This window comes from Myotis yumanensis, unplaced genomic scaffold (genome assembly GCF_028538775.1).
Source record: "Myotis yumanensis isolate MYYU_CA2020_CCGP unplaced genomic scaffold, mMyoYum1.0.hap1 SCAF_1, whole genome shotgun sequence".
NCBI classification, from domain to species: Eukaryota; Metazoa; Chordata; class Mammalia; order Chiroptera; family Vespertilionidae; genus Myotis; species Myotis yumanensis.
The window spans coordinates 33,571,802-33,594,014 of record NW_027223752.1 but is presented as its reverse complement, the minus strand read 5'-3'; the positions used below and the strand labels follow the sequence as shown (position 1 = coordinate 33,594,014).

Sequence of the window (22,213 nt, the reverse complement as noted above, 5' to 3'; positions counted from 1 at the left end):
TTTTCCTCTTCTTGACCAAAGCATGTGCCACTCACGGTCCTTGAGGACCTCGTCTTTATGAAACACACGCCTGGAATAAAACCACTTCTCACACCGACACGTGCACCAGCGCCTTCCTGACTCCGGAGTCCAGCCCCTCCACGCCACCCTCCCCTGCCTCAGAGTGAAGTTGGGGCCTCTATTCAAGTCTCACCCCCTCCTGCACCTGAGAGCTTGCTCCTCGGCCTACCTGCCCATCGTACCCCAGGGACTCTGAGACGACAGGCTGTTCTGGGGGGAGCCAGCAGGTGGCCCTGCTGGTGGGGCAGGCTGGGACCAGAGCCCAGGCTCCTGGGACCTCACTGAGAGACGCTGCTTGGGGCTTTGAATGGGAACCCAAGGGGCTTCTCCACATGCTGCCTTTTGCCAGCCCTCTCCTTCCCTGAGCGCCAGCCCCGGCCCCTCTGAACTGCCCTTCGCCCCTGCCACACAAGAAGGCAGCGGTAAAAAGGCAGGTGGGACCATTTCCTGGGTAGAAACAGTAAAATAATTGCGGAAAGAATCCTACCAGCCTAGCCTTGTTTGATCAGGCAGCAGATGCTCTGCCTAATGTTTCCATGGAAACCAATGGAAAGCCCCTGCCATTTGTGTGATCAGAAGCTGAACTCACCCAGGTAGAAATAAACACTTGGGTGCACATGTGAACTGTAGTGGGAGACTCACCCTCTCCTGGATGCAGCCATTTTCGTCCCTGTCCCCACCTTGGCTCAGGGCTGCTCACTTGGGTTTCCCAGAACTGATGACCCCCAGGCCTGAGGGCCTGGAGCAGAGCGTTGGCTGGTGCCAAGTCCAAGCACACAGCATGGCTCCAGAGTGCAGCTTGAGCTAAGCCAGGCAAAGGTGGCAATTTACTGCAGGACTCTGGCTGCAGTCCGTCCATCGTCCATTCTTTCGAGGAGCACAGTCCGCTGCCCACCGCCTTCGTGGGCCTCCCTCCTGGCCAGGCTGGGCCAGCTTTCCACTTCCGTCTATTTCACTCCCACCTTGCAGGGCTCTTGTCCTGCTTTGCCAGAGGCACGCTCTTGCCCTTCTCTAAACGCACCTCTCTAAGACCCATTTTCTCTCTCACCCACTCCCCTTCTTTTTCCTGGAAAGGAAGGCTGTTAGCCTTTAGCCAGCTACCGGAGGACTCAGCAAACGCCCTCTGGCTGGCCAGTAACAACAGGATAGAAGAGCAAGCCTCCCAGAGCACCTGGGGTGGGGAGGGCGGGAGGGACACTCTGAGGCCAGCCTCCGGTTTGTCCAGCGGGGAGTGCTCCCTCCATCCCTGGGCCTCTGAGACTTGGCTGCTGTTTTCACAAGGACTCTTCTCTGGCCCCCTCAGGCTCCCCACTGGCAGGCCTGCGGATTGTCTTCCAGCACTGAATGGGGTGTGGTCCTCTCCCACCAGGTGAACAGGACAGGAAACCTGGAAGGGAAAAGCTGGACTTCATAACGTCCACAGCTTCATTCCCGACTATATTCTCAGCATCTGGTATTTCTGTGTCCCCTAAGATGCTCTGAGTCAGTTTCCTCCAGGAGGGAGGGGACCCAGGCAGCTTCTCTCATCTTAAGAGATCTTCACTGCCAGGCTCTTAGCAAAGACCTTGAGGCAGAACCGGGAGGGTCTAGGGCAGTGATGATGAACCTATGACACACGTGTCAGAGGTGACACGCGAACTCATTTTTTTTTTTTTGGTTGATTTTTCTTTGTTAAATGGCATTTAAATATATAAAATAAATATCAAAAATATAAGTCTTTGTTTTACTATGGTTGAAAATATCAAAAAATTTCTATATGTGACACGGCACCAGAGTTAAGTTAGGGTTTTTCAAAATGCTGACACGCTGAGCTCAAAAGGTTCGCCATCACTGGCCTAGACCCTCTAGCTCAAGCATGTCAAACCCGTGGCCGGCGGGAGAAGAGGAGCACGGCCATGGCATACTCAGCTCCAGGGCGCCTTATGTGCCACGCCAGCTCAGGTTCAGTGACCCTGAGAGGGGGCGGTGAAGGATGGAGAAAAGACGGACAAGAGAAAAAAGCTGTGTCTGGGTGAGACGCTGTCCTCTCTGGTGGACAGCGCCAGCGCCAAGGACTACAAGCCGTGTCTTTATTTTATAGCCAGATTCCACGAGGCAAAGTAAGGGTGTGGTCAAGATGTTTACAACATTCTCGTGGGTTTCAATCCCACTCAACTACATGCACCTGAACTCTATCAAGCCCACATCACTCAGACACATGGGCCATGTGTTCGGACCACAGGTTCAAGCTTACACTATAGCTGTTGACTATACAGTGGGGCCTTCCCAACTAACGAGTTTTTTGAGATACCAGCTGTCTCTCAGCTGTTTTTTTGCATTGAGTTGATAGAGTAATTTGAGTTAACGAGCTCCTTAACAAACTCCTTAACGAGCTCGGTCTCGGAACGAATTAAACTCATAAGTCAAGGCCCCACTGTAATTGTGCTGGGAGGGCTCTGCCCTCTAAGCTGGGACTTGCACGTGGTCACGAGAGGACTGTGCCCTCTCATTAGTCCGAGACTTGATCCTGTCCAAACACTGTAGTCGCTCTCCACATGCTTCCATGTGTGTGGTGAGTGGCCGGGGTGATCCTGGTGAGTCCGCCTCCCTCTGAAGCAGGAGGAAGAGGAGCCACGCAGGGAAGAGTCAGGACGGGCCAGGCTCCCATAGAGCACGAGGGCATTCGACCTTCCTGTGAGGAGCAGCCCAGGGGAAGGAAGGCCACCCCCGTGCTCCTTGTTACACTTCCCCTGGGAACCAATGAATGTGGGGACCAGATGTAGGAGCCAGAGCTCTGAGCCAGAACCAGCACCCCAAGAGAGTAGTTGAACAGGAAACCAGGGCTGGCAGCGGAGAACCCAGAGGTGGTTGCTTAGAGCCTCCCTAACAGGGCCTCTGGGTTAGAGGCAGCTCCCCGCCTGGCAGGTGGCTTGCTGAAGTGGGGTGTCCCGCGGGCCCCACAGACCTCTGGGGCAGCGGCAGCGCTTCAGGTTTCTCTGTTAACGATGGCAAGAGGGCTGCCCTAGCTGCAGGGTGACACTGATCTCCCGAGCCCCTTCTCCGTGACAGAGGGAGAGGGGGCATGTTAAGGTTAAATCAGGTCACAGTGAGTGGTGGGGGCAGCAGAGTGGCACAGGGGCTTTCTCCTGGGAGTGTGTGCGACCTCCACTCTTTGCTCACATCCTGCAGACCTTCCCTTTCCTTCCGACGGATGCTGGGAAGGTGAGCGGGCTCTGGAACGTTGCAGGTCCTCTGGGATGCCTGCACGCATCACGCAGGCTCTCACCTCATCACCATGAACATCAGCAAGCCCACAAGGATGAGCTGAGCACCAACCACACAGAGGACGTGGGTGGGCTCAGAGAAGCCCAGTTAACCACCAGTGGGCAGGGCCGCCCATCACCGGGCACCAGACAGCCAGGCCAGCCTGTTCTTCACCCTGCGGTCCTGTCAAACTGCCATGTGTCCTGTTTCTGGGAGTTTTCTGCCTTCTCGTGTTTGTGCGTTTGCTCTTTTTCCTGCCCTCTACCGTGTCATCTCCGTGGGTCAAATGCTACCCATTTTTTCAGACAAATGCTGCATAAGGGAATCTTCTCTGACCTCCCACCTGTTTGGAAGCATCTCTCAGATTATTTCTTCAATGTCATTACTGTTCCTCTCCAGCCACAGTGAACACCTTCCTCCTTATGCAGTGAACTGGACTTGCCATCTCTAGTGTGACGGAAATGCTCACTTGTCCGAATTCAAATAACGGACTAGGAGACAGAAGGATGGTGAAAAACGAGACTCTTAATATGTTCTCGAGAGCGGTGTCCAGAAGTGCGATCACAGTCTGTTTATCCCCTTAGGGTGCGAGAGTCCCTCCTCCGGCTCCTCATTGGCTGAGTACTATGGGTTAATAGTTTCCTCATACTTTGCCTAGGTCTTATTGTCTCCTATTGGGCCATTTAAAAAAATGGGTTGAGGCCTTTTCTAGTTGCCTCCCCCTCCCCCTCTCTAGCTGAGGTGGGCACCTTGGGCTTTTCCACCATGATGCTGGCTCAAGTACACAGTTCTTTGTTCTTATATCCTCCTCCCTACATTCTGTTTGCCTTGGGGAAATTCAGTCACCATTTCCATTAAAAGTTGACTCTGCTGGAGATGGATCACAGAGGCCCACTTCCTACATCTAGTCTTTATTTTTCATCTTGTTTTCTGTTGGACTGTGGCTCCTTAATAACATGATCTATGTTTGCTCCAGCTTTATATAGGGTGTCCCAAAATCCACGCAAGAAGTAATTTTGATAGAAAACACAGGTTTGTAATTAAAAATTGTAAATTTTTTATTGATTCATAAAGTATACAGTATAGGGTTATGTATGGAATAGCACATCAGATAAATGGCCTCCACGGCTTTGCTGGAACATACACAAAGCCGTGGTCTTCATTGGTCTTCATTGTCCCTGCTCCTGGGCCATAATTGGTACTTGGTAATGCTTATCAAATTGAAAGGATTGAAATCAAAGGGCAACAGATATTAGAATCTGATTCAATAAACCAAGTAAAATTAGGCTTTTATTTTTTGTTGTTGTTAATGCTCACGCAAAATTCAAATCTTGCGTGAATTTTGGGACACCCTATACTTTCCACAGCCACAGCACAGAGCTTGGTTCTCAAACTTCCAGTAATTGTTGGCTTGCCGAATGAACGAAATAAAAGATTCTAGCTGGGATTTGGTGTATGTATGTGTTTTTGTGTGTGTGTGTGTGTGTGTGTGTGACAAAGCATTTAGTAATTAGTGCATTGCATTCAGAAAGCACTCAGTTTATATTTGTTCATTTTTTTCTCTCACTTCTTTTTTTTTTAAATTTAAAAAAAATGATTTTAGAGAGGAAGGGAGGGGGGAAAGGGAGAGGGAGAGAGAGAGAGAAATATCAATGATGAGAGAGAATCATTGATCGGCTGCCTCCTGCACGCCCCCTACTGGGGATCAAGCCTGCAACCTGGGCATGTGTCCTGACTGGGAATCCAACCGTCACCTCCTGATTTCTAGGTTGATGCTCAACCACTGGGCCACACTGGCTGGGCTCCTCTCACTTCTTAAAAGCTTGGTATCTTCACAATTCCACTTTTCTCTAAGCCTTCGACAACCATGCATTGGGGATGCTAAGGGCTGACATGGATTGAGCATTTCCTGGGCACCCAGAACTTGGTACCATGTGCATTCTCTCATTCAGTCTCCAGCACCTCCCCTGAGGTAGGGTCTGGTATGCCCACTTTATGAAGGAGAAGAAACTTGCCCAAGGACAAACAGCAAGGTTTATGCTCAGTCCCATGGAAGTATAACTCAGTGGTTCTCGAACTGTGGTCCCACAGACCAGCAGTATTACCTGGGAACTTAGTAGAAATGCAAACTCTTGGGCCCCACCCAGACCAATTGAATCAGAAACTCGGGGAGTGGGGCTCAGCCATCCGAGTTTGAAGAGCCCCCCGGGGGATTCTGGCACACACTGGTTTGAGAACCACAGGCTTGGTGACTGAGATGAGTCCTGGTCCCCTGACAGGAGGGCATGGGTCACCCCTGGCACTGAAGGCTCAGAGCTGACGCCGTGTGCTGCACGCCATGCCTCCACTAGGCAGGCTGCCTCCATGCTCTGGGCTGTGGTGGATTTCCAGGGAGGAGGACAGTGCGCATGAGGCTGGGCCAGATGCCACATGCCAACCTTGCTTTGTGTGATTGATGAGTTTCTTCCCAGCACCAGCCACATACGGCTGACTTCATTATAGAAAAGCTTCCGCCCCAGAAGAGTCATTACTCAAGGGATCAGTGCTGCGCCTCGCAGCCCTCGGGATGGGCACACATTCCCGGGGGTTATGTGGCTAAGCCTCTTCTATAGGTCATCCAACCGAGGACACTCACAGCCAGCCCTATCACTCCCCCGCCAGTGACTGAGGTGCACACATTCTAGCTTCTTCAATCCTTATAACAACTCTATCAGGTAGGTATTTTCATTGTCACCCCATTTACAAACTAGGGAATTAAAACCCAGAGAGGGCCGAGCCGGTTTGGCTCAGTGGATGGAGCGTCGGCCTGCGGACTCGGGGGGTCCTGGGTTCAATTCCGGTCAAGGGCATGTGCCTTGGTTGCGGGCACATCCCCACTGGGGGGCGTGCAGGAGGCAGCTGGACTATCTCTCTCATCGATGTTTCTGACTCTCTGTCCCTCTCCCTTCTCTGTGGAAGGTCAATAAAATGTATTTAAAAAAAAAAAAAAAAACCCAGCGAGGTAAACACACCTGCCCAAGATTACCAGGCTAGTAAGGGGTAGAAACTGGATGTAAAATCATGAATTCTGGCCCAGGATCCTCATTCCAACTCTGACACTTGTATTATTTCCCCATCTTGCACTTAAGGAAATGGGGCACCAGGCAAAGCCCTCCTTCTCACTCGGGAGCCCAAGGCTCGTCCCCCTCCACCCCTACACTTCCTTTTGTTGTAGGAACAGCACCAAGTGTCTGACCTGACCGGTGGGAGTCAGACCAAACCTGGGTTCACAAGCCTCAGTACTAGGTTTCTGTCTAGGGAAGAATTCAGAGCCAAGACCTAAACTGTAAGAATCATTTATTTGGTAAATCACAGAGGTAGAAAAAGTAATTCCTAGAAGAAATGGGCTTAGGAAACAAATTATGGAGGTAAAAGAAGGGCCTTTGGAGTTTAGAGTGAGGAAGGTAATGGTAAAGTGCCTGGGGCGGGGGGAAGAGGAGAGGGAGGGAGAAGAGGAGAGGGAGGGGGACGAGGATGGGGGGAGGATAAGACACTGGCTTACTCCCTGGAGAGAGAGCAACCAGGGGCCCAGTCCTAAGGGTTTTAAAGACGGAGATTTTAGGGGAGGTCCCAGGGAAAGATCTCCATAAAATATTCAGCAGTTTTCCAGGTGTGCCCATTCAGGGTTGTGGTCTCCACTGATGGGCTTGCACGGTCATTATTCAATGCAGCTGGCAGGTTTTGCTGCTAATCTGGGTCTGGAGCCAAAATACAACTGAGGCCTAGATGTTATCTCTAGGAGAGAAAGGTCAGGAGGACCAGTGATATGCTAGGGAGGAAAAGTCACCCTGGGGCGAGGCCCCACCTACAATTGATTGTCCCTTGCCAGGCACCTGGGGCTTCCCACCCTGGTGACCTTCTGTGCCTGGCCCGTCCTTGTTCTTGCTCTGCTCATGTCTGTCTAACTGCCTACAAGCGATTCTCAGAAACCTGAGGTAGAGTGGACCAGGGTTGGCTCTGCCAAAGGAGAAATAGGCTGAGAAATACGCCGAATTCCCAGAGCCAGAACTCAGGATGCGAACAGGACACAGTGACAGATGAGCTGCCGATGACTGCCTGGCGCCAGGTGTCTCCTCCGGAGCTCGGGAGGGTGACACCCCTGCACGATCCGGCCCACAGGCCGAGGCTGCTGTGCTCCCATGCTTGCTCTCTCCCACATCCCAGCCAGGAACCTGCTCTCCCAAACGTCTCCCTGGCATTCAGGGTCTCTGTTCTGCATCATTTCTCCTCAGATGCTAGTTTTGTGCTTGTGCGGGTGGACTCCCCGTTGGCAGGCCTGCCTGCCCCTGTGGCTTTGTCAGCCTGAGGGACCTGAGGTGCTTAGTGGAGCCAAACCTGGAGCGGAAGCCTGGCTGTTTCTCTTACCAGCTGGGCGACGTGTGTCAAGTTACTTTACCTCTCTGGACCTCAGGCCCCTCGCCGGTAAAACAGGGATAATACTACCTACTCCTTGGGGATGTTGTGAGATTTGGAGGAGGCGACATTTGTGAATGGGCTGGAATAAAGAAAAGGGGACGTGGTGCTCAAAGGAATGTCCAGACTCTGAGTAGGTATTTGTCTTGTTTGCAGATGGTGCCCCAGAGCTTGGCACAGAGGATGTGATCAACAAGTATTTGTGAATGAATGAATGAATGAATGAAGAGTGTAGCTCTGTGTAAGGAAAAAGAGCCTCTCTGGGGAGGCCATGACTCCAACCCCCACCCCAGCCCAGGGCCCCAGGACTCCCCAAGTGGGCATGTGTTCAAGATAGGTGCACATCAGGCTTGTTAACTTTGCAGACAGAGGAGTCCTGTTGGGCATGAAGTTGAGAGTTGGACAAATGGATGTAATTCATGGGCAAGAGCAACAATCTCAAGCTTCCCTGAGATTCCCTGTCTTCATCTCTAGCCACTGGGTGAGGGGCCTGCCTAGGGGTTCCCTGGGTATCCATACTCCCCCCCTTTACCTCGAATCAAGGCTGGACTGGACTGGCCTGCACTTTTCTATACTCCCCTTAGATTGCTCACTGCATGGTCCACATCAGCCAGTACAGTGCCCAGTGCGTGGTAGGTACTCAGTAATGAGTGGTGAGTGAGTGGATGTGTAAATTAAAATTGCTGTTCTCCCTCAGTTCTGAGAGTCTGGTCTTGGGACGCAGGGATGCATGGCAGTTTGTTCTCAGCTTCTCTTCAAACCTGGCTGCTGACTGGGGTTTTCCAGGAATCAGGTGAGGTTTGACCAGTGAATATTCTTTTTCCTCAGGCGCAGGAGACCCAGCATTTGCAAGTTAATGCCAAATCAGTGCCTAATTAGACAACAAATGTGAAAACAAAAACATCACAGCAGAGATGATGCAGCAAATACAGGCGGGGATGCATCTACCATGTGAGAAAACTACTTACATACTAATGAATTCGTTGAATTTAGGCTAAGGCAGTGAAAACTGCAGCACTGGGATTGTCTATGGTTTTAGTTTGAACTGGCAGCAAAGAGAAGCTGATGAAGGCTTTTCTGAGGTCCAAGCCCTGGTCTTCCTGAAGTTTTCGCCCAGGGCCATGTCTCTGCTCAGGATATAGTTTATTTGCATACAAATTGCAATCATCTACAAAGTCTTCAGCAGAAGCAATTTTTAAGTAAAATATTATTGCTTCCCTGAAGGCTATACTTCCTTGGTTTTTCTCAATATTCTTCTCAGCAGCCACTAACGTTGACGCAGATTTTCCACCCCCGGAGTGTCTACAGGAGAGTGGAAGGAGCCAAAGAAGGGAGAGCAGAGAAGGAAGTAGCTGGGCACACCCAGAACCTGACCCAAGTGGTTTTGTGTGTTTTTTAAAAAAATGTATTTTATTGATTTTTTACAGAGAGGAAGGGAGAGGGATAGAGAGTTAGAAACATCAATCAGCTGCACCGGGGATGTGCCCACAGCCAAGGTACATGCCCTTGACCAGAATCGAACCTGGGACCCTTGAGTCCAAAGGCTGACGCTCTACCCACTGAGCCAAACCGGTCAGGGCTGACCTAAGTGTTTCAAGTATTACTTTGTTTAATTCTGAAGCTAACTCTGTGGCTCCTGGAATTACATTCTTTTTATTTTTTTTTTCCTGCAAAAAGCTATATTGTTTCCATTTGGTCCAAGGCATGGGAGAGCTCTCCAGGGTGATTAAAAGGCTGCCTAGTGGTTTTGGGGAGGCACTCAGGCAGACACCAGGGGGATGCAGAGGAGCCCCTCCAAGGCCTCTGGGCTCCAAAGGCTGCTAATCATCCTTTCCAAGAGATACTGGCCCAGCCCAGCCTGGGGCCGGCCAGCCTGTGGAGGTGAGTCAGGTGTCGCCCATCTTCTTGATGAGTTTCACCTCCTCACCCAGGAAGTGGTTCTCCAGGAAGTCACTGAGAGGAGAGTCTGCACGGGTAGAAACCAGGGCCTGCAGCTCCAAAAGGGCCTGGTTCAGGTTCCTCTCCGTGACCATGGCGGCTTCCCTGGTGTCCTGGGCTTTACCCTGCTCACCTTGGGAATGCTTCAGCACGTCCTAGAAGAGGCTGTGGTGGCCGCACTGGTTTTGCATCTTCAAGAAGAGGCTCGGGACCCTCGGCCCAGAGAGAGGTAGGTGTAGGAGGCCCACAGGTGCAGGTTGACCAGGCGGTTGATGGCAGCCTCCACGACAGTGGAATAATTCTGATGAATTTGGGAGCTCGTGGTTGGTCAGCAATAAGGAGTTGAACTCAAAAAATGGTGTTGGCTGATATTGGAGGCCAAGGATGGCTGAGCTGGTTCTGACGATGGTGACTGGAAAAGAGGTTGGAGGGTGGTAGGAGGCTAGAAGGAGTGTCCCAGGATCTGTTCTGTCCAAACGCTGAAGAGACAGATCTGGGGACTGCGGAGGGCCTGTCCCAGAATTATATTTCTAAACTATACTATCTCTGTAAACCACTTACTCTTTACACAGCTTTCATATATATAAGGCAGTGCATTAAATTATTAACAATGATGAACAAGGTCTACTGACTTGTCCATAAACTGTTTTCAAATCTGAATGTGCTAAGGAGGTTTCTGGAGTTATTGTCAGGATAGGGTTGGCTATGTACTTTGTGGGGTTTGGTACAAAATGAAATTATGGGTCACCTAATTCATAAACTATTAAGAATTTAAAAAATTATGCTAGTACAGGGCCCTGTACAACTGCATGGATTGCAGGCCCGTGAAGCTGCCTGCATTGGGATTCTCAGTGTCCATTTTATCTGGGTACCTGGCATTGGGTCTGCCACATGAAGACATTAAAAAACTGCTAACTGACTGAATGAACCAATGCAATAAATATTCATCTCCTACTACGTACCAAGCAGTGCTCTAGGCACAGGGGATATAGCAGTAGGCAATACATACAAGGTCCCTGGCCCTGAGGAGCATGTGTTCTGAAGGGATGGGAAAACACAAGGGCACTTCTACCAGGATTTGTGAGCTCTGCTAGAGGGAAGGCATCTCTCTAAAATGGGGAAGCTTGTTTCTCACTAAGTGGAAGAAGCTGGTCCCTGGGAAGAATGAAGCCAACCCTTAAAGCAGTGGTTCTCAACCTTGGCTGCACATTAGAATCACCTGGGAATCTTTTTAAAATCTTGATTTCACCGAAACCGGTTTGGCTCAGTGGATAGAGCGTCGGCCTGCAGACTGAAGGGTCCCAGGTTCGATTCCGGTCAAGGGCATGTACCTGGGTTGCGGGCACAACCCCAGTGGGAGATGTGCAGGAGGCAGCTGATCGATGTTTCTCTCTCATCGATGTTTCTAACTCTCTATCTCTCTCCCTTCCTCTCTGTAAAAAATCAATAATAAAATATATATTTTAAAAAAAATAATAAAATCCTGATTTCTGGGCCTCATCCTCCAGAAATTCTGTTTCTTTGTTACTAATGTTGTGGTCTCACCCCATAACAAAGAAACAGAATTTCCGGAGGATGAGGCCCAGAAATCAGGATTTTAAAAAGATTCCCAGGTGATTCTAATGTGCAGCCAAGGTTGAGAACCACTGGCTTAAAGGGAAGCAGAGACCAGAAATGGTAGGCTTTCCTGACTGCCCACACTTTGGGATTCCATTTGTCCCTGGTTTAACCTGTGCTCTGGGCATTCCTATAGTTTGGTTACAGGAGTCAATAAACTATATCACCTCTATTATCGCCTTAGCTAATTCAAGATGGGTTTCTGTCATTTTTAACAAGAGAATGACAACCAGCTAATGGATCCAGAGTCTCGCCCTGAGGCAGCCAAGTCAATTAGGAAACTATTGCAGTAATTCAGGTGAGAATTAACTGGTCAGGGCCTGAGCTCAGGCACTGGGAATGGCGATGAGGGCCCAACAGGAGAGCATATAGGAACTGAAGGCAGGGATCATGTGGGACTGTCTTATTCACCGTTGCAGCCGCAGAGGTTAAAATTGTGCCTGGCACATAACAAAGTGATCAGTAGGTATCTGTGGAAATGAATGATGAAATGAATGAATGAAGGCAGGAAGACAAAAGTAAAAGCAAGACTTGCTGACCAAAAGAGGGAGAAATACAACCTTACTGGCTGGCTGGCAGCCCTATTTGAGACAGGAAGAGCTGCTTTGCATGGAGTCATTGGGCAAGAGTCCATCATTTGGGGTAATGAGCTCTGTTTTGAATGACTGGAATGTGTTTTCAAGTTTAGTGGCTGGTCTCAGGGAACAGAGGCGTTAGCTCATCCCTGTCCTTGGCCTCCTTGACCTCCTTGGCTCTGACCACATAACTAACTGTGCACATTCAAAGCCTCTTTACCCGCTAAAGACCTAATTTTGCAAGTAGGCAATGATCACAACCGCCTCGGGGACTGGCGGTCCTTGATTAGGAACGGCCTGAAGTTAGTCTGACAAGATCAGCTGTCAGTGTCAGCCTAATGAATCCTCCTGACACCCAGCACAGCTCTCGAGGGTCTCTATATGACAGCTTACCTCCCAACCAGACTGGGGAAGATTATGGAGATGAATTGAGAAGCTTGAAATTGGGTATTCAGAAAACACATTTGCTTTTCTCCTTTGGGGATGCCCACACGGAGGCTGGGTATAGATGGCAGCTTTTTAAAAACTGGTGTTATGAAGCTGTTAGAAGTGGGGAATGCCCGCTTTTATTTCGGCATTCCGTGTCCAGTCAGAAGCCGTCTAGGGAGATGGTTAAGCAGAGGTTTAAATTCCACCAGAATTTAGCTTGAAGTGCTGTGTTTACATCCCTGGGCGACGCTCATTAGCATGTGTCAGAAATGCAGCCTCAGCGGCTCCACACTGCCCTGCTGCTCCAGGCTCGCAGAATCCCAGCCTCACTGCAACTAGCTCAGCTTCCTTAAGTGCCTCCTGCCTGAGAAGCCAGATAGTCCAGAGCAAAGATTTTTGTGACCAGAATATGCGCTGCTTTGAGAATGCTTCATTCTCTCTTCTGAGCTTAGGTTGTGGGGCGGGAGCTGGGCAGAGTCTCCGGGCGGAATGGAGTGGTGAACCTGAGATGCTGTAAATAACGGCAAAGCACTAAGAGGAGTAAGGGACAAGCGCTCGTCGCCAGCCTCCCAAACGATCATGTTGGCTTCAGCACAACAGCTGTGCAGCAGTCCAGACAGGTTATACCTGCATTACCATTATGAAAACTTCAAGCATATCAAAAAGGACAGATTAATACCCACCACCCAGGTACAACCACTATCAACATGTGGCTAATCTTGTTTCATCTAATACTTCCACTTGATTCCTTTGAAACAAATCACAGATATGTCACTTTATCTGTAAATATTTCATTACATGGCTCTTTAAAAATAACAAATTCATTATCAAACCTAAAACACTTCACAATAATTCCTTAATACTGTACTGGTGGAATCTTACCTGTACTAACTTCTCTACCCTTCTTGATCTCTAAGAGGAACAATGTGTCAAATGAAAGCCTTGAAAAAGACTAAGGATCAAGGCAAGATTTGCCCATATTTGGATCGCTCTGGCAGCATATGTTTAAAACACTTCTTGAAGTAGCCTAACAGAGAAGGTAAAAGGAAACCTCATGTTGTTTTTTTAAAAATATATTTTATTGATTTTTTTTTTTTACAGAGAGGAAGGGAGAGGGATAGAGAGTTAGAAACATCGATGAGAGAGAAGCATCTATCAGCTGCCTCCTGCACACCCCCTACTGGGGATGTGCCTGCAACCAAGGTACATGCCCTTGACCGGAATCGAACCTGGGACCATTCAGTCCACAGGCCGACACTCTATCCACTGAGCCAAACCAGTTAGGGCAACCCTTGTGTTTTTAATAACCTTTTGTCACTTCCCAGTGTGGCAAGGACAAGCCGTTAGAGAACAGAAAAGTGTTCCTTCTCTGATCAGCTGGTTGCCAGACTGCTGTAGGGTCCGAGGCCTCTACCAAGGTGCAGGGGTAACTTCGTGGTAACATAAATATTTTAGACTTCCTTCTGGTAGAGTTGTTTTAACATGTCAGTATAAGATGTTTCTGGGAAATAAATTTTATTAAAGTATAATATATGTAGAAGAGTGCACAAAAACTCTCAAGTTCACTTACTTTATAATAATTTTCACTGACTGAGCTCTATGTTTGTCCTGAGGACTAAATTAACCACTGAAAATGATATGTAAACAACTGCTACTAGGGTAGCCAATCATATGAATGTTTACCATGTGAAATCATCTCTGTGGATGAGCAGGATTGAAAGGGCGCCCCCATGAGGAGTGGCCTGGAGTGGGGAGTCAGAGGACCAAGTAGGGGGAGATATCTATGCAGAGCGTGGCTGGGTGGAGGGCATCAGAGCCCAGGTGGGGTGAGGAGGCTGTCCATGTGGGGGACCCAATGATCCTACTATCCACGGGCTCTCAGGACAGCATGTTCCATGTTGAGCACCAACACTGACTCACTGTTGGGTGGTGTGTTAAAGTGGTGATATTGAATCTTTTATAAAAACTATAATCCCAGTATATAAGCCAGGTCAATATTACAGAGATGGTCACTTCACAAACAGGTCACATAGGCCTCAAATACTCTGTTGTTTTAAGTGTGATCATTAGCCTTTTACATGCAGGAAAGATGTGATTTCTCAATCCAACTATTTTAATAGATAACTGAGAGTCTGCTGGCTCAGAGAAGCCATCAAAGGGGGTATCAAGGCTTTCCACCTTAAATTCATTATAGCTGCATCAAAACTTCATGCTAGCCCTGGCCAGTGTTGCTCAGTGGTTGGAATGTCAGGCTGCACAACAAAGGGTTGCAGGTTCGATTGATTCCCAGCCTGGTCAGGGCTTGGTGGAAGGCAGCCAATCAATGTTTCTCTTTCCCCACCTCCCTCCCTCCCTCCCTCTCTTTAGAAATCAACGTGTGTGTGTGTGTGTGTGTGTGTGTGTGTGTGTGTGAGAGAGAGAGAGAGAGAGAGAGAGAATATCCTCGGTGAGGATTAACAAAAAGCAACTTCATGCTAATGAACATTTGTCCTCAACAGTCTTTTAGTACCTGTGCCTTCAAATCCTTTCATAACACTCCTCTGAAGGGAGTGAAGCAATCCCCCTCTCTCACAACTGTAACCTCTTTTTGGGATTTGCTTAATAACTGGGGAGAGCATTATGATGATCCTTTCTGGAATTGCTTCATATGTGGAAGGAAGTGGGGTAACCATGCCTCTAACAGGCATCTGAGCTCAGAGTGTAAAGGACAAAGGTATCTCTGGAAGGGCCAGGGCCATTGGAAAGAAGAGGCCCAGCATTATTGGGTGCTCCTCAAACTGTTTACCCTGGAGCAGGTACTAAAAGACTCAACCATACTATTTTCCCCTAAGACTAGAGGGGCAATATAGTTGGTCAAGCTTGGGGGGGTCCTGGAACATAGTAGGTACTCCCCTACTCTGTAGGTGAAGGTAGGAGTTAGCATTACCATGGCAACCTCCCCCCCCCCCCCGGCCCCCCCGGCCTCAGATTTCCAAGGAAGAAACCATGATCTATCCCATTTCTCTTAAATTACAGTCTTCAAACCTTAAATTCAAACATCTCTTGACAAGGATACAGGGCCTGTCTCAGGTAAGTGATGTAATCTGTCCTCATTAGCCTTCTCCCTACTCTCTTGAAAAGCATAAAGAAAATTACTTTTGGCACAGAAGAGGCTTTTAAACCAAGCTCTTCCCAATGTCTCAAATTGAACATCCAGTTGAAACACATAATTACCAACTAGAAAGGAGTGTGCTAGATAAGTTGACACAGGATCTCTAAATGTAGCTGAAGGGATAACTATTGCCTTTGAAGGTAAAATATGTTTCTTAGATCAGGCTTACAAGTCAGTGTAATGGAGGAGACAAAGTGAATCACTAAGAAATCCCCCTTCTCAGGTTTCTCTTGCTGAAATTCCGTCTCCAAACGGTGGTCCGTGAGGTCCAAAAGATTGGCGACCACTGCTTTAGACCATCATCTAGCTTCTTCCAACTTCTCCATTTCCTAAATGTCCTCCTGATTTTAGTCTCTCAGGAGCTCTATATCTTTGCTACCTCTTCAATGTCTGAAAAAGTCCCTTCACTTAGTTTGTCATTTGCCACTTAAGTCTGGTCCTTACTCTATATGGATAGAAGTGGAAGTCCTAGGGAGCTTTTTAAGAATTCCTACTCCCAGGTCCTAATCCAGACGGACTGAATCAGATTCTCAAGAGCAGGGGTTGGCAAACTGCAGCCCACTGTCCAAATCCAGCCTAGTCTGTTTTTGTATGGATGACAGGCTAAGAATGGTTTTTACGTCTTTGAAGGGTTATAATACAAAGAATGTGTGACAGAGACTACATATGGCATGTAGTCTAAAATATTTACTATTTACCCATTACACAAAATGTTTGCTGCCCCCTAATCCAGAGGAAGGGTCTGGGAATCTGATTTTTAAAAGCTTCCAAAGTGATTGTGGAGTATCAGTTGGTAGACCAACATTTGGGATCTATTACTGTGGTGGAAAGAATGTGATATCTATAATAATATATTATATGCCAATTAGACCGATAGCTGAACGACCTTCCGGATGTCATTCTGGATGAAGCCACGGCGGCGGGGGCCGAGGCAGAGGTGGTTAGGTGCAATCAGGCAGACGGGCGAGAGGTTAGGAGCCAGCAGTCCCAGATTGTGAGAGGGATGTCTGACTGCCGGTTTAGGCCCAATCCCGCAGGTCCGAACTGGCAGTTGGACATCCCCCAAGGGGTCCCAGATTGCAAGAGGATGCAGGCCAGGCTGAGGGACACCCCCCCTTCTTGCACGAATTTCATGCACCAGGCATCTAGTTTTTATATATGAACAAATTGTATTTTAAAAAAATGTCCTTCCAACTTAATTCCATCCATATTACCAATCTCTTTTTAGTTTCCAGTGAACTTTGCCTTCCTTGCCTATACTTACTTACTCCATTTCCCCTACTCTTTGGTTTTTGTCTTCATATTATACTACTGAAGACTCCCTAAATTTCAAATCTAAAGCGTTTTTATAATCCCTCATCTTACCTGTCTCACTGGAAAAATCTCTTGACTTCTGGGACATTATGTTCTTTTTCCAATCTAGTCTACACAGAGCAGTGAGTTTAATCCTCTTAAATGCAAAGATTTGACAATGCCTTAAAAATCTTTACACTATCCACAGCCTATGAAACTAACTCTGTAGCTTCACATTCAAGGCACTCCAATATTAGCTGTCCTGGCTTTTATACCATCACTCTCCTAAATACCTTATTCCAGCCATGGGACTTAACTTGCTATTCCTCAAACATCCCCAGTTCTTTACTACCCCCTTATTATTCCTCTTTGCAAATTTTAGCCATTCTTCAAGGCCCAGCTCAAATGTTTCCTCTTTCATTAAACCAGCTAGATGTGACATCTTTCTTAAATCCTGTGGATAAAAGATTAACAAAATTCCTGCTGTAGGGACAAAATTGACCTTGGGTTAATTTTCTAGCTCTGGCTGTGTTTCTAAGGAGAAATGATGGAATGTATTACTAGGCAAGATCGCATATGGTACGGAGAGCTTCAAGGGCAGAGGACCCAGCAGCATCGAGGATGCAGGAACCTGAGTCGCCCCCGGGCTCTCCACTTTCCCCAGCCCATCGGAGGAAGAAGCAGCCGAAGCGCACGGTGTACAGCATAGAACAGCGGCTGCAGCTGGAGGAATTCTACAAGAAGAAACGCTACGGGACCTACGAGGAACGCAAGACTCTGGCGAAGCAGGTGAACGTGCAGGAGCACCAAGTGCAGGTGTGGCTCAAGAACCGCAGGGCCAAAGACTACAGGCTGCAGCGACTGCGCGGGCAGCAAGTCCAGGAACCCCACGCTGCGCCCCCAAAACCAGGAGTCTGCGCCCCTCAGCCTGCGCCTGCAGGCCCTGCATTCCAGGGGGACCCTGTGCTCCCTACCAGCCCTGTGCTGCCTGCCACACCTGTGTTCCCTGAGGTGCCAGTGTTCTCAGCCGGCCCTGTGCTCCCCGCCGCCCCCCTGCACCACGGGGGCCCAGCTTTCTGCAGCCTCCCTCCGCACAGCCCCTTCGAAGTCTTCCCTGAAGCAGAGCACTGCGCCTTCAGCTACAGCCAGGCCTGCTGGAGCCCTGCGCAGGGCGTCCAGGGCGCGGTCCCCGCTGCACTTGCTCCAGCTCCAGCTCCAGCTCCAGCTCCAGCTCCAGCTCCAGCCCAGGCCAGAGTCTGGCCTCAGGGCCCCTACGACTTGAGTTGCTCTACCAACCTTGTTGTGACCCCGAGAGTCACAGAGCTGCGCTCACCCAAAGGTTCCTGGGAGGGGCACTTTTCCTCCTGCCAGCCTTGGGCTGAGAATGAGGAGGATCCCTACAAGCTCCTGGATCTCTAAGGGATTCTGTCCCCGCCAAGTCCTGCAGATGCCGCGGGACCAGAGGGGACCCGGGTGTGCGCCCACGCGGGTTCGAGAAGCGCCGGTCAGTGCTTCTCGGCCACCAGTTGCTCTTGCGCAGAGTCGGCGCACCTCTAAGCATCCACCTTGGGGAGGTGGCCTGGGCTCTGCCCCCTTCATGCCCACTGCGCATGCGCGTGGCGTCCGGCTGTTCTCTCCAGGGTCCAGGCTGAGCCCATTAGGGCGCACGTGACCTCGCTGCTGATTCTCAGTGCTGGTGCGGCATCCACTGGAGAGCTGCTGCCCAGAACTTTCCCAAGGACCCAGCCCAGCCTCCACGCTCCTCCTGGCGGCGTGCTCTGGCACCGGTAGGACTGGGCGAGCTTTTCGAGTGTGCACATCTGTGACTCGCGGCTTCCTGTGCTCTTCCTATCGCATTCCCTGGACTCGGAGAATTGACCCCCTTCTCGCGGCATCATTGGACACCAGGAATAGTCAACTCATAAAGTATATTTTTATTAATTTTTCTTAACATATTTGAATTGCTTCTGTCTCGGCAATGAACGTGTTACAAACTTTGTCACATTTGCATTTTCCATTGGTAAAATTTATTGATTTTAATATATTCTATTTCACTATGACTCATTACTTGTTTTTTTAATATTTTATTGATTTTTTTTTACAGAGAGGAAGGGAGAGAGATAGAGAGTTAGAAACATCGATGAGAGAGAAACATCGATCAGCTGCCTCCTGCACATCTCCTATTGGGGATGTGCCCGCAACCAAGGTACATGCCCTTGACCGGAATCGAACCTGGGACCTTCAGTCCGCAGGCCGATGCTCTATCCACTGAGCCAAACCGGTCAGGGCTACTTGTTTTTATATTATGTCTTTGTTGTTTTCATCAGTGGAAAACTGGTGCTGCAAAATAATAAATGTATTAAAAATTTTTAAAAAAGATTGTATATGGTACAAATGACCTCTAATGGGTAATTTATACCTAGATTGAGTGAAAACTGTAAACACCTGGTGGAAAGAAATAGCTTTGTGCTTCTCTAATGCAGTGACTCTTAACTGGAGTATGTTTTTTGCAGCAACATAGAAGCTATGTCTACGGAGTTACAGACTAGAGGCCTGATGCACAAAATTCGTGAGGGGAAGAGGTCCCTCAGCCGGGCCTGCGCCCTCTGGCAATCTGGGACCATTCGCCCCTAACCGCCCAGCTGCTTGCTCCTTACTGCTTGACTCATCGTGCCTTAGCGCTGCCAGAGGCGCAAGAGGCTCCCACCACTGCCACTGCACTCGCCAGCGGTAAGCCTGGCTTCTGGCAGAGCGGTGCTCCCCCTGTGGGAGTGCACTGTCCACCAGGGGGCAGCTCCTGCATTGAGTGTCTGCCCCCTGGTGGTCAGTGCACGTCATAGTGACCAATCGTTCTGGTCCTTCCATTGTTAACAGTCACTTAGGCTTCTATTTTATAGATTGTGGCACCTGTTTTAACCGAGGTTTCTAAGCCAAGCTAACTCTTAAACTTACCGGTCTTATTTCTTGCACTTGAGCTATCATTTGTGGTGTGTCCAGAGAATAATTCTTGGATGGCTGTGTAAACTGCCATGAAGACTACTCACTCCCATGGAAGAGAAACTTTTTTTAAAAATATATTTTATTGGTTTTTTACAGAGGAAGGGAGAGGGACAGAGAGCCAGAAACATCGATGAGAGAGAAACATCGACCAGCTGCCTCCTGCACATCCCCCAATGGGGATGTGCCCGCAACCAAGGTACATGCCCTTGACCGGAATCGAACCTGGGACCCTTCATTCCGCAGGCCGATGCTCTATCCACTGAGCCAAACCGGCTTTGGCGGAAGAGAAACTTTTAATGATGATGCTGGGTTGGTGAGCTGTCTGCTGTTTACTTTTGAGTAAATAGGTGACAAATATGACCTATTCATGTATTTATGAATCCAAATGAGTCTAAAGTTTCCTTTGATAGGCATCAGAGATCCATCACTTACCTCACAACTATTCATTTTGTGAGGCTCCCAACGCTCAAGATCTTTGAGGTTAAGACCATGTCTTTTTCATTTAGTAAAGTTTTTCTGGTATTGCTGTATAAGCTGGGTGAACAACTTGAAGAATCTGAACCTATTTTTTCACCATTAATAGAGGAATAATTTTTCCTACCTCAAAGGGTTGCTGTGATTAAATATGTAAAAATGTTTCCTAACTACTAAATGCCATGCCTAAGTGGTAATGCCATTATCATTATGCTAATATATAAATTAATATTTCTTCTTCTAAAGTACCTCTACAAATATAGTAATATTTATTTTTAAACAGTTCATATGTTAATCCCAATTCTCATTCCAATCTTCAAAAATTAGCAATCTGATAAGCGGGGATGAGGAACCTTTTTTCTACCAAGAGCCATTTGGATATTTATAACATCATTTGAGAGCTACACAAAGTTATCAACTTAAAAATTAGCCTGCTATATTTGGTCAAACATTTAATTAACCCACCCTTAATGCCTTGGTAGGGCCAGACCAAATTATTTTGAGGGCCTTACATGGCCCACAGGCTGGACATTCTCCACCTATAATAAAGGATGTGCCACACTCATATGAAGCTGGTGTCATACTAACAACTGCCCTGCTCTTTTTCCTCCAACCCAAAGTCTGGTCTGCTTTTAGGACGACAAAAAATTGTCTGCTCATCCCTTGGTGACAGTAAACAGTTCACCACCATTTCCACCCAAACACAGGAGTAAGATATATAGCTTATCCAAACAGTGCCTAAGGCATTTAGTGAATTGCTGAAATATTTTAAGCCACAGAACTGCAAGTGAAGTGAGATAGTTAAAATTTCTCTTTTATACTCCAGAAACCTCTTAGATCAAATGCTAATAGGATTGCCAGTAAATATTATAGAAATTTCCAGGTATGTAAAACCAGGTGAAATAGAGAACCAGGAACTTTTTAATTTGTCTGGTAGGTTTCACCTTTATGTAGCAGTACAAAATATCACTTTATAAAAAAAACTCACTTGGCCTATCCTATTAATATAGTTTTATTTCTCTAACAGTAGAAATAAAACTGTATTAATAGGATAGGCCAAGTGAGAAGTAGGACAATCTGATTTACTTTTGGATTTTCTTTTCCTGTGAAAATACCTTAGCTTTAAAATTTCGCTGGTTCAGCCCAGCTGGTGTGGTTCAGTGTCAACCCATGAACCAGGAGGCCAGTTTGATTCCCAGTTAGAACACATGCCTGGGTTGTGAGCTCGAACCCCTGTGAGGTATGCAGGAGGCAGATGATCAATGATTCTCTCTCATCATTGATGTTTCTGTCTCTCTCCCTCTCCCTTCCTCTCTGAAATTAATTAAAAACACATATATTTAAAAATATTGGCTGGTCCACATGAAATAACTACAGCTATAATTTTGGTAAGGCACCCTAATTTTAATAATCCTTTGATACAGTGATGACATTGATAGAACAATGACTCTGTAGAAAAAGTGAGCACATATAAATACTAATTAGAATTTGGCCCTAATGTAGAAATGGGTTTGGGGACAAGGAGAATATAGGGGCACTCATGAAGCCTCCAAAAATCCTGCCAAACTCATAGTGCATAAAGATATTATTGGCTATCAGTCATAATAGCAGAATCAGGAAATGTCCAACTACTTGATGAGGTACAATATACTGTATGTTCAAGTCAAATCTGACCACATACCACATTCTACATTAAAAGCAAGATTATCTTGTATTTTCCTGTGGTCTTTCCCTTACCCTTACACTGCCATACAAGAGTGCCATTCCAATGCTGAAGGCTGTGAGAAGGGCACAAAGACTTCCCACTGAGAGTACATAGCCAAAGCTAAGGAACTAACCGGCCTGCTGCTACAGATAAGCCATGTCACCAGAAAGTCTTTCATAATGTTTGCATCCACAGTAAGTGCAAACCTTGAATCTACAAATGAGACTCACAAGGCCAGAAAAAGCTTGTTAGCGTTACATAAATCACATCGAAGTT

The 22,213-nt window shown here is 47.9% G+C and overlaps 1 protein-coding gene across 1 annotated transcript; it reads left to right on the top strand.

The window, feature by feature from the left end:
- Positions 1 to 17,334: 17,334 nt before the first annotated feature.
- On the top strand, positions 17,335 to 18,177 carry LOC139015255 (tetrapeptide repeat homeobox protein 2-like). The gene has a single exon (XM_070423236.1). It carries the CDS (start codon positions 17,335 to 17,337, stop codon positions 18,175 to 18,177), a length of 843 nt encoding a protein of 280 aa, XP_070279337.1.
- Positions 18,178 to 22,213: the final 4,036 nt, after the last annotated feature.

Excerpts from the sequence above, each read along its gene's own strand:
- LOC139015255 (XM_070423236.1), top strand. The coding sequence starts at position 17,335 with ATGGTACGGAGAGCTTCAAGGGCAGAGGACCCAGCAGCATCGAGGATG.